The sequence below is a fragment of the Sceloporus occidentalis genome, unplaced genomic scaffold, assembly GCF_023333645.1.
Source record: "Sceloporus occidentalis isolate IW3139 unplaced genomic scaffold, rSceOcc1.0.p SCAF_1, whole genome shotgun sequence".
In the NCBI taxonomy this organism is placed as follows: Eukaryota; Metazoa; Chordata; class Lepidosauria; order Squamata; family Phrynosomatidae; genus Sceloporus; species Sceloporus occidentalis.
In genome coordinates, this window is record NW_028316981.1 from 170,908,979 (window position 1) to 170,921,684 (window position 12,706).

The following is a 12,706-nucleotide window of genomic DNA, read 5'->3' on the forward strand; positions in this document are numbered from 1 at the left end:
GTTACTTAAATACAACTGACAAAGTTAAAATTATTGAAGTTCATTAAGTGCATGTATACAAATCAAGAAAACAGCACAACACACCATTAAAAGCCAATACCTGCTTATTTTAAAAAAGCCTGACAACATAAGAATGTTTTACTTGCTGGGCAGAGGACAACAAAGAGGGAAACATCTCAACCTCCTGACGCAAAGAGTACCAAAGTCTGGGACCAGCCACAAAAAATACCCTTTCCTTTGTTCCAAATGTGCCAGGGAAAGTGGTGGAACAGAAAGAAGTGCCCCTCCTGAAGATCTCAGAGCTCTAATGGGCTCACATATGGTCTTTCAAAAGCTACCTGGCTACTGTGCTGTAATCTCACTGTAGATCTGTTACGCTCTTTCCATCCCTGACCTTCAGGTTTACCTGTTGATAAAATTGCCAAGGGTGTTGAGCAACTCAGAGTTGTTCTTCATCATGAGATCACTCCAGGAGAAGGCACTGTCTTGGCTCTCTGGACGCAGATAGAGCAGGTAGAAGCGCCAAATGTCTGCAGGAATTCCAGTGTCCTTGGCCATATCCCCAAAGACGCCCACTCCACGGCTTTTGGAGAATTTGCCATCTTCATAGTTCAAGTACTCTGTAGAGAGAAATGACATATCATCAGCAAGTTTTTGGAGCCCTCTTCCAAAGTTCCAACAAGGTTCCCATGCCAGAAGACCAGGGATAGCAGTTGGTTTGTTGTCTGTTTATGTTGTTGTTACTGAAGCAGTGAACAGCAAATTTAAAACAATACAATTGAAAAACAGTACAACTTTAAAATGCACAAATATAAAATTAAAAAAAATTAAAAGTTAAAAGAGTTATAAATTAAAATGTAATGTGTTAAAAATACAAACCTTAAAATTTAAATCGCACAGCATTTAAATCCCAGCCCTTATCAGTTTGAAAAGGCACAACAGCACAGGAATGTCTTTATCTGCCACTGAAAGGAAAGCAGGGATGAGGCCATCCCGGCCTCTTTAGGGAGGTAGTTCCAGAACTTGGGAGCAGCCAAGTCCTTTCTCTTGTTCCCACCAAATGACCCTGAGAGGGCAGTGGGACATAGAGAGAAGGGCCTCTCCAGACAATCTCAGCACTCTAGTGAGCTCATAAAGGGAGATACAGTCCTTTAAATAACCCAAACCCAAGCCATATAGGGCTTTACAGGTCAAAACCAGCACTTTGTTGTGTGCCTTTAAGTCGTTTCCAACTTACAGTGACCCTAAGGTGACTTTATCACAGGTTTTTCTTGGCAAGTTTCTTTAGGGGGAGTTTGCCTTTGTTTTCTTCAAAGGCTGAGAGAGTGTGACTTGCCCAAGGTCACCAGTGGGTTTCCATGGCTGAGTGGGGATTTATATCCTATCTTTCCCCCACACAGGACCCAAAGTGGCTTACAGCATAAATGCATACATATAGGCCAGAATTACATTGGGGGGATTTGCAAGTATAAGTGTCCCTTATGCAAATGGATGTCCTTTTTTGGGCAGTGTAAAGATTGGTAGTCCCATCCTCCCTCCACAGCAGCCAAAGCACCCCTCCTCTGACTGGAGCTTCCCCACATGGCCAGTCCATGCTTCAAGACAAGATCAGAGAAGTGTCTAGCCACTTTCCTGTAGCCAGATGTACAATGCTGGCATCAGCGCTGAGATCCATGGGGGTCCTTCATGGGTCTCAGAGCTTCTGCTATCATTGTGTTTCTGGCTATGGAGAGACAATCAAGGGCTTCTCCAATCCTGCCTGCTTGCCACAAAGAATGGAACGGCCATGTAGGCGAACTTCAGAGGCTTTACAGTAATGGGTGGATGTGTATATGGCTCAGTGTAGCGTAAGTTTTGCATATGTATATTCACACTGTGCTGAGGGGATGTTGGAATGAGTCCAATAGCTAAAACAATATATATTACACAACTTCAAAAACCATTAACAAACCAACACAATTAAAACAGTCGGCCCTCGGTATCTCTGGATTTCTTATCCGCCAATTCAACCATTCACACCTTTAAAATATTCAAAAAATAAATAAATTCCAAAAGCAAACCTATTATTATTATTATTATTATTATTATTATTATTATTAACCTTTATTTATAAAGCGCTGTAAATTTACACAGCACTGTACATACAATCTTTTAATTAGACAGTTCCCTGCCGTCAGGCTTACAATCTAAAAAGGCACGACACAAAAGGAGAAGGGAGTAGTGGTGGGGAAGGGGATGAGGTCCAGCAGTTCTTCTCTACCTCCAAAGCCTGGACCAAGGCAGATGGACTGGAGGGCTTGGCTTCTTAATGGATGGGTAAACCTTCATTTTGCCATTTTATATAAGGGACACCATTTTATTATACTATACTATTGTATTTAACTGGATTGAGCATTCATGGATTTTGATATCCACAGGAGGTCCTGGAACCAAACTCTAGCGGATACCAAGGGCCTACTGTAATAGCTACAGCACACCTATGGTTAGTTCCTGATACAACCTTACTTCGGAACCTAATCAGCTAGTGGTCTAGCTTCAAGCTAGTGATGGAAGAAAGCAGAAATAAAGTAAGGGACAACTAATCCCCAGCAGCAATACCTGTTGCAACAAGGTGATTGACCAGAGTATATTTCTCGCCAGTACCCAACAGGGAGCAGGGAAACACAACACTGTGAAAGGGAACATTGTCTTTGGCCATGAAGTTATAAAGCTGGACCTGAAGAGAAAGAGGAGGTGGTTTACATAATATTAAGGCACAGTTCTGCTTTCACTTCACAACCACCCACCGCCTTTTGCCCCAATTGGTTGATAAGAAAATTTATTATAGTGATTTTTAAAATATGCCTGATAACAAGTAAACCCCCAAACTAGGATGCTCATATGTGCTCTAACAGGAGACACTCTAGTTCCTGAATAAAACTGTATAAAACATTTGCCTGGATCCTTAAAGTTATCTCATGAGCCTTACTCCCACTGACAGCTCGTCATAGTAGGCCTACTAAATCAGTCATTAAGTAGTGAGATGAAATCTAGGTTGATCCCACTGAGTCAGCTTTAGTGGGGGCTGTTAATAGGATTCAGACACCTTAGTCTGCAGTGAAGGGAACCCGCTTCAGCTCTAAGCTAATATCAGGATCCATATGGAAAGATGGTTGGGTTCCAAGCAGAAAGAGGCAAAGATTAACAAGCCTGTCACCTGCTCTGGGTTCTTCCACCATTTCTCCCATTGGTCAGTGTAATTGGCTGCAATAGACAGGTAACCAATGGGCGCATCAAACCAAACATAGAAAACCTGTAAAAATAGAAAGGAAGACAAAGTGACTCATTAGAAGAGAGGCATAAAAGTGCACATATAGACTAGAATAGTTAGTTTTGCAGGTTTACCATCTACTGTATGTTTCCTGGTCAGCATTTGGCTTTAAAATTGAGTCTCAATTTGAATCCTTAAAGGATGATGTCCAAACCACTGGCACTTACTTTCTAAAGCAAGACTGCCCACAGCTGAATCCCCTTCCCTCCAATATCAACCACATAGATTAGACTAGTTGAAATTCTTCAGTGGTGGGCAGCTCATGAACAAAGAATATTTCAATACGAAGTCGAAGGCTTTCATGGCCAGCATCAATAGTTTTTTGTGGGTTTTCCAGGCTATGTGGCCATGTTCTAGAAGAGTTTATTCCTGATGTTTCACCAGCATCTGTGGCTGGCATCTTCGGAGAATTAGCATTCACATTTCTACATTAAATGCTAGAGTTACACCACAGATTTCTGGGGCTCAGTGAAAGCTACATGTCTTTTATTTTGACTTGCACAAATTAGAAGCAGCTTGTCAAATTAAAAACTCAAAAACCACAGGGTCTTGTTAAATGTTTTACAATATGGTATCCTGATGATGGGAGCATGTATTCACCTCCAATTACACACATCATTTTATAGAGTGTTCTGTTTGCTGTGAATAAAATATCTTTCCATTTTATGGATTCCCACCCAGTGATTTGGTAGTACAGTTACCCCTCCTAATTTGCAAATCTGAGATCTGCCCCCTCAAATATCTGCGGAGGGGTGACTTCTGCTATCTCCAATGGCATGCATGCCCAGCGGCACACCCCATTCAAGCCTATGAGGCTTGAATATGTGCGAACATCTGTTTTCACAGTGTGTGTGCATGACCAGAACGGAACCCCCATGGAAACGGAGGGCCAACTGTATTTAATGCCATTTTTTTTCCTGATGAGATGATGAAATAAATTTGTAATATTTTAAGGGGGTAAACATTTCCTTTGAAAAATAAAGTTTAAAAGCCCCCCCGCCCCTAAAAAAAATTGTATTAAGTAGGTCAGATAAGAATTAGAAAGCATTTCTTCACTGGGAAGTGCTTTATACAATTATGAATGCTACCAAAAAGGTGATTATTTTCCAAAACACTCTGTAATGGAGGCACAGAACAAATAGCCTGTTTGCAATGCCCCCATAGCACTAGGCTTTATATCTGCTGGAACTCCTATTTCCTACTTGTCTGTTCCCTAAAAATAGCAAAGATTTTTCTGTAAAACCTCACAGCCCAGAGAAAAAAAATGAACACACATCAACATCACAAAAGGACCACAATGCCTTGGGATCCCTACTCTGGGATCCATGCTCACCTTATCACGGAAACCATCCAAGGGAACTGGTGTGCCCCATTTCAGGTCACGGGTGATACAACGTGGCTTGAGGCCATCGCGGATCCAAGAACGGGTGATGTATCTTGCATTGGGGGTCCAGTCTCCTGCAGACTGGGACAATGCCAGCCACTTCTCCAGGCTCTCTTCCAGCTGATGGTGGAGAGAGCAGAGAATGTGAATAGGATCCCGGCATGTTGTGGCAGAGTCTGGCAAGCATTCTCACTGGTAACAAATCTAGTCAGGGAATTTGTCACATATGTCTTGCTTTATCCTTCATTGCAAGAGTCACTCCCTCCAAAATTAAGGTAAGCATATTTTTTTTCCATCAAGAACCACCTTCCTCAGGAGTAATCTGTTAGGAGCCACATGTCAGTGGTGGATGGGGCACAAGCCATCAGTGGGAAAGAGTGAGCCAAACACAGGCAAGCCCCTTTCTCTACTCCCCTCAACCTGCTGTTTCTACCCACCTAGTAAAAGTGGAGAGTGCTCACCACTAAGGAGAGTAGAAATACAAGGAAGACCCACCTTGGGCAAGTCCAGGAAGAGATGCTGGGACGATCTCACCACAGGTGTCCCTTGACAGACTTTGCATACTGGTTTCTAAGAGGAGAAATAAAAGAAGCTCAAGCTCCAGAAAATACGCTATGTTGGAAGTTGCATCAATTCCATACCCAGGATCATCACATGACACAGTTGTGGTGAGTTATGATGAGAAACATAACAGAATTAAAAATAAAATAAATACATAATATGAAAAATAAAAATAAAATAAAACATAAAATATAAAATATACAAAATATATAAATATACAAATATCAAAATAAAACATTAAAAACAAATAAAAATAAAGGGAAATATAAATTAAAACAAAACAAAGCATATAAAAGTATGAATTGTTATAATAAAATAAAATATAACATATAAAGTAATATAAAAATAGCATTTTTTTAAAAAAAAAGTCTTTGGACCACAGACCAATTCTGTTTGAAACCCAGTTTGAGTGATTTGGTGATTTTAGAACAGAAATTGCTTTTGCTGAAAATGTCAACCACTTAACTGAACAGGAAAACCAAATAAATAAAAATAAATTATGAAATTAAAATAAAACAAAAATAAAAATAAAAATAAAAACAAAAATAATGGGTCCCTTTCTGGGAGAAATGCAGCACAGAAACGAAATGAATAAAATTAATAAAACTGAGGAAAAGAAAAAGTGCTGAGCGTAGTTTTTCTTCAGGCAATGGTACCTTAAGTTCAGTGGCATTGATCAGTTTGCCACATTTGTCACACTGGTCCCCACGGGCCTCTTCATAGTTGCAAAAGGGGCAGGTGCCTTCCACAAAGCGATCAGCCAGGAAACGCTCACATTTCTCACACTTCAATTGATCTACCGTCTCAGTCAGCAAGTAGTTGTTCTCCAGAAGGCGCTGGAAGATGTCCTGGGCTATCCTAAGAAGGGAAAGAAAGGGCACTTAAGAGGAAGGAGTATCCTCGGATCTTCTTAAGCATCACAACACCCAATCTGTGCCAATTTATAACCCCAGGCATTCACTACATGTCTACTCATTAAGGCATGGGAGATGAACTCTGGGCCCAATACTTCACACCCACTTATCACTGAGCAGGATGTGCGTGCAGTTGGTGAAACAAAGGCCTGAAACAGAAGGGCCACAAAAAGCAGCTTCTGGCCGTTTTGGGGTCATGGCATTGAGATGATGCACACTGCAAAGTGACCAGAAGCTGCTTTGAGGCCACCAAAGGCAGCCTGAAGCTACTAAAAAACGAGTGGAAAAAAACTGCTCCTGGTGGCAGCTGTCATAGGACTATGGCAGTGACCTGCTTTGAGAGCGGGCTATGTGGTTGCCATCGTTCTGGCCCAATTGTGGCTGGAGTGGCCAGAGGCCGCTCCTTGCCACCCATCTGCTTTGGGCCTGAACTAACAACTCAAAACTGCATCCTTTGCCTGGAGCTTGTCAATTAGCCATGCAGAATCCATGATGTGGACCATCTGATGACCTCTCTCACCTGCTACTATCACCATAGCCTCTATACTATAGTGACACACTAGTAACCACTGTATAAGTTTATTCAGAAGGAAAGAATTTGCACCCAACCCATCTTGTGCAAAAAGGCCTCCAAAAAGGTCTCAGTGATCCCCTAACTTGGCAAGGGTTACTAGCCCATCACAAATGTTCACCAGTAATCATTCAGTTATCTCTCTCTGTCATTTCAGAACCAAAACAAACAAAAACTTAAAAGCCGCAACATAACATGACCATAGCTTGCCACAGCTGAACAGTTATAGCCAAATCTGCATGACTCCTGTGTGAGACAACAGCTGTGGTTCAAACTGAGCACTAAGGGCCCAAACAGACAGACCAAAATTAAAGCTGCTTCGGGTCACTTTGGAGGTATGCTGTTTAAATGCTGCATGCGTCCCAACAGGCCAGAAGCTATGCCAAAGCCTTGCTCCAGTCCTAAGGACTGGAGCACAGCTTTTGTGCAGCTTCTGACCTCTTAAGAGGCATGTGTCATTTAGACAATATACTTCCAAAGTGACCTGAAGCAGCTTTATTTTGGCCTGTCTGTTCGGGTCCTAGGTTTCCATGAAAAGACAGCACATATAAAACATAACACTTCAAGCTCTGGTGCCAGTATGTTTGACTGGCAGATTTTTATCAGTCCTCTGCAGACCGAAACTGTGGGCAAATCAGTCAGTCTTTTGTCTGTTGCCTAAAGATCTTATCTCCAAAATACATTTTTTGATGTTGTCAAAACAGGAGTTGGAGACAATGAACCTTATAGCTGTTATAAAGCTAAGACAACATGAAGGTTGTAAAAAAGATAGTAGGGCTACAGCAGCTACTCTTGTCCCTATTTCCAAAATGATCATTTCTTGTCAGCAGTACTTACGTTGTTTGTTGGGGTGTTGTGGTGCGGCCAAAGAAGTCAAAGGAGATATTGAACCACTTGTAGATCTGGTCATGGACAGTATAGTACTTATCACAGATCTGCTGTGGTGTCAGCCCTTCCTCCATGGCCTTTGTCTCTGTTGCGGTGCCATACTCATCTGTACCACACAAATACAATGTGTTCCAGTTGCGCAGGCGACAGTACCTGGATGGAAAATTGTCACAACAGAATGAGGCAGGACGCTTATTATTGCCCCATGAGAATATTATGTGATCCCTCTGTGTATCAAACAGACGATGTCTCTGTAGTGGACTACAGATCTTATATGTCCGGTTCTAAAAGGCCTCCTATCTTGGGAGAGCCATTACAGTTGTCCCTTTGTACCTGCGGGGCTGTGGGGGATCCATTCCAGACCCCCTCTCCACAGATACCAAAAAACGTGGGAGCTCAAGTCCTGTTGTTTTCCATGCCACATGCACGTGCCTCTATTAAAAACAACAGGACTTGCCATCTGCGGAAGTTCAAAAAAAGAGCCCACTATACTAGACATAGAGACAATAAGGCTATATGGACTGGCTCAGTATAAGGCACCTTCATATATTTTGTTTTAACTTGTATGGTAAGTCACTTTGGGTTCCATTTTGGGAAAAAGGCAGGATCTACAGTAAATCAAATAAATACACAAAGATCCCCAAATTAGATTAACAATGCAGCCCCATTTTCTGCAGTGATAGGTGAGTAGACTAGGTGGTCTGGAAGGCCCCTTCAAGCTATATTTATCTATGATTGTTTCTTTAATAAGTATGGCTGACCCCAATGGTTCCTACTCCTTATAACTATATTTACACTGGAATTCTGCAATCTGCCAAAAATCCAAGTTGCAAAAGAGAAGAGATGTCAGCTCTTTACACAGCCATAAAAAGTGATATATACAGACTATTCATATTGTGGGCTTTTGCTAATGCAAATTTCAAAAATTAAACTTACCTGGCAAAGGTATCAGCACTGAGGACACAGCCAATGATATTTCCAAGGTGAGGCACATTATTGACATAGGGTAGTGCACTCGTGATCAGCACATTCTTCATGCCTTCCATAGGTAGTCTGAGAAGATGAGGTAAAAGAAGTTAACTGAAATGTCAAGAGAGGGCACTGTGGTTCACTAGAATGACACGGAGGCCCAACAGTGGAAGTGGCTGCCATGTTTGCTTTGTAGGGTGCTAGGACATGGAATAGGGCATCTCCTGAGGATCTTAGGTTTCAGGCAGACTCCTAAGGGAAGATATAGTCTTCCAGAGTTTGCGATAGCATCTACTACGCATAGTTCCAGTCTGCACAATGACCCCAGTAGGTTGGGGAGCCATGATAGAGCAGGGGTAGGCAACTGTGGAAGGTTACTGGGCTGCATTAGCCCCCTAGGAGACCTTGGGGAGACTCACCTGTTCAAAATGTTTTTTTAAAAAGAAAAATGCTCCCAAATGCATCTACAAGATATAGGGCCATTTCCACCATGTTTTAGATTTCAAAAAAGGCCTCTCCTGGTTTTAAATTGTCCCAGGTGTACAAAATGTGGTGGAAATACATCTTGTAGCCACTAGTAAATATTTTGGAACATTCTGGGGCATTCCTGTCCCTCTTCTAACCAAAGAGATCTGAGGGTCATTCCAACTGTACCACAAACCCTGTCTCTGCTTCTGTGCAATGCTAGGTCCATTAAAAACAAGACCCACATTATCTATGACCTGCTGGAGGATAACAACTGTGACCTAGCTTGCATTACTGAGACCTGGCTTGGGCCTGAAGGGGAAGCTGTGTGGGCTCAGGCCCTACCTGCCGGGTACTCAGTGAAGGACCAGACCAGGTTAAGTGGGCGGGGGGTTGCCTCGATCCATAAGAACACCTTGTCACTATCCAGGAACCATGTCAGACAAACTTCCTACATTGAGTGCATTTACTTGACCCTGAAGGCCAGGGACAGTCTAGGAATTCTGTTGGTCTACCGGCCACCTCGTGCGCTAACAGATTCCCTGACCGAGCTGACACAGTTGGTCTCGAAGCTGGTCTGGAGTCCCCCAGGCTTTTGGTCCTGGGGGACCTCAACATCCCCTTCGTGACCAACTATATTCCATCAGGTGCGGCTCGGGAATTCATGGATACCATGACAGCCATGGGTCTGTCACAACTGGTCACGGGGCCCACGCATTCTGCAGGTAATACACTTGATATGGTCTTTTGTACGGACATGGAAATTCCATGGGTGGAAATAACTAACATTTCCGCCCTGTCATGGACGGATCATTTCCTGGTGGAGGCAAAAATCAAGGCATCTACCCAGATCCCTCCCAGGGGTGGCGGACCTATTAGAATGGTCCACCCTCGAAGGCTGATGGAACCCAATAGGTTCCAAGAAGGCCTAGAGGGCTATATGGTTGGAAATGACGGCGATTCTGTTGATGCCCTGACTAACATCTGGGATACTGATCTCTCCAGGGCTATACACAGCATCGCTCCCAAGCGTCCTCTCAGGCCTGCTTCCAAAAAACAGCCCTGGTTCACGGAAGATCTCCGGGCAAGGAAGCGGGTGCTGCGACGTCTAGAGCGCGACTGGCGTAGACACCAGCACTTACCCGACAAGGCTCTCCTAGACCTCCTATTGGAGGACTATGGAGAGGCGATAGATGCAGCAAAGAATTCGTTCTTTGCTGCACGTATCGCGTCCGCGGAGTCGCGTCCAGCAGAGCTGTTCAGGGTAGTGAGGGAGCTCACCTGGCTCCCCCCTGCCCTGAACCCTATATTGGAACCATCTAAAGCCTGCTGTGACCAATTTAACAACTTCTTCGCGGATAAAACCTCTCAGATAAGGGAAGGTCTTGATGCTAGTATTAGTGCAGACACCAGAGTAGAGGTTTCCAGAGCTTCCGTGGACTCGATTGTACTGGATCATTTTGAGTCTGTCAGCACCGAGGATGTGGACAAGATCCTTAGAAGTGTTAGGAAGACAACTTGCTCTCTCGATCCCTGTCCCTCGTGGCTAGCGGCTCAGGGGGGGACGGTGGTAACTTCCATGTTACACCGCATAATTAATACATCACTGAGGGATGGGCAATTTCCATCTAGCTTAAAATTGGCCATTGTAAAACCCTTGCTAAAAAAGCCCTCCCTTGACCCCCTGATGCATAATAATTATCGGCCAGTATCGCTATTGCCATTTTTGGGGAAGGCGATTGAGAGGGCAGTTGCAATCCAGCTTCAATCGATCTTGGATGAAACGGATTATCTAGACCCATTTCAAACCGGCTTTCGGGCGGGTTACGGGGTTGAGACCGCCATGGTCTCCTTGGTCGATGATCTCCGTCTGGGCATGGACAGGGGTAGCGTGTCCCTGTTAGTGCTCTTGGACATCTCAGCGGCTTTCGATACCATTGACCATGGTATCCTTCTGGAGTGCCTGGGGGAGTTGGGAATCAGGGGCACTGCGCTCCAGTGGTTCCGATCCTATCTCTCTGGGAGGTTCCAGATGGTGCAGCTGGGGGACGTGTGCTCCGACAAGAGGGCCCTTACATCTGGGGTCCCTCAAGGAGCCATTCTGTCCCCCATGCTTTTTAACATTTACATGAAACCGCTGGGAGAGATCATCTGGAGGCATGGGGCGCGGGGTTATCAGTACGCTGATGACACCCAAATAGTCTTCTCTATGTCTCCGACTGATTCAGTGACCAAGGATGGCATCTCTCCTCTCGTTGCCTGTCTGGAGTCGGTAATGGGCTGGATGAGGGAAAACAGACTCAGCCTGAATCCAGAGAAAACGGAAGTAGTCATGATAGGCTTCCCTGGCCCGGGGATGGCGGTGGTTCCACCTGTTCTGAACGGGGTCATGCTTCCCGTGAAGGACTCAGTACGCAGTCTGGGGGTGCTCCTTGACTCGTCGCTCCACCTTACTTCTCAGGTGGATGCGATGGTCAGGAGCACCTGTTATCAGCTTAGGCTGATACGCCAGCTGCGACCCTACCTGGGCCGGGGGGACCTTGAAACGGTAGTACATGCTCTGGTAACCTCTCGATTGGATTTCTGCAATGCGCTCTACATGGGGCAACCCTTGTACCATACCTGGAAGCTGCAATTGGTACAGAATATGGCGGCAAGACTGGTCACTAATACATCTAGGACCAGCCACATAACACCGGTCCTTAAAGACCTTCACTGGCTGCCAATTCGCTTCCGGGCGCAATACAAGGTGTTGGTTGTTACCTATAAAGCCCTAAATGGCTTGGGCCCAGGGTACTTGGAGGACCGCCTCTCTCCATACAATCCGCCCCGCACACTCAGGTCTGCCGGGAAGCAATTGCTAAGGGTTCCAGAGGCTAGATATGTCACCACCACGCAGAGAGCCTTTTCTACCTCGGCCCCCAAGCTCTGGAACTCGCTTCCCGTCGAGCTCCGCTCGGCCGCCTCACTGGAACAATTTAAAAAGGGGTTAAAAACACACCTATTCCAGCAGGCATACCCTGCACTCCTGATGTACTCCCTTCCTCTCTCCTCTCAGCAGCATTGTTGAGCTAGCGTGAGACTGTTTACTGTATGATTTGTTTTTATGATGTTTTAATGGTTTTTATTGTTATATGTGTTGTGTTGTGAAACCGCCTTGATCTCTGGAAAGGCGGTATATAAATAAAATTTTATTATTTTATTATTATTATTATTATTAATAAAACTATTATTTTTAATTATTTTTTTTATTCCTGGGGGCACAGGGTGACTGTAGTCCAGGTGGAAATGCCATCAATACCTTCTAGAATGCATTTGGGGACTTTCTGCAGGGGAAAATTGAAAATTTTGAAGAAAAACTTTTTGGCAACTTTTTTTAAACACTTGGGGGGCCCTGAAGGATTACAAAAACATATGGCCCATGGGTGCACTTTGGCTACACTTAAAATAGAGGATGGGACCTCCTGCATTATGTACAATGTCATATTATAAAGAGTTAGAGGTTAATGACTAACTGTAACACAAATGTCAATGTTGATAATTTGAGGGAGGAATTTATTTTGCTTAAGTTCAGAGAGGATTTAGGCAAACCAGTGGGGAAAGCAGATGTTGTTTTATTTAACAGTGGGGAAGACTGCTATTTT

General features: G+C 44.1%; 1 protein-coding gene across 2 annotated transcripts in view; it reads right to left on the reverse strand.

Annotated features, from left to right (window-relative positions):
* MARS1 (methionyl-tRNA synthetase 1) overlaps positions 1–12,706 on the reverse strand; it is a 37,507-nt gene that overhangs the window by 12,734 nt on the left and 12,067 nt on the right. For both annotated transcript variants that reach the window (XM_089482223.1, XM_089482228.1), the window contains exons 8-15: positions 8,565–8,681; positions 7,578–7,781; positions 5,912–6,113; positions 5,190–5,264; positions 4,644–4,814; positions 3,197–3,292; positions 2,599–2,716; positions 407–620 (exon numbers count right to left, since the gene is read on the reverse strand). In XM_089482223.1, the coding sequence (XP_089338349.1) occupies positions 407–620; positions 2,599–2,716; positions 3,197–3,292; positions 4,644–4,814; positions 5,190–5,264; positions 5,912–6,113; positions 7,578–7,781; positions 8,565–8,681 (1,197 nt within the window). The remainder of the gene's footprint in view (positions 1–406; positions 621–2,598; positions 2,717–3,196; positions 3,293–4,643; positions 4,815–5,189; positions 5,265–5,911; positions 6,114–7,577; positions 7,782–8,564; positions 8,682–12,706) is intronic.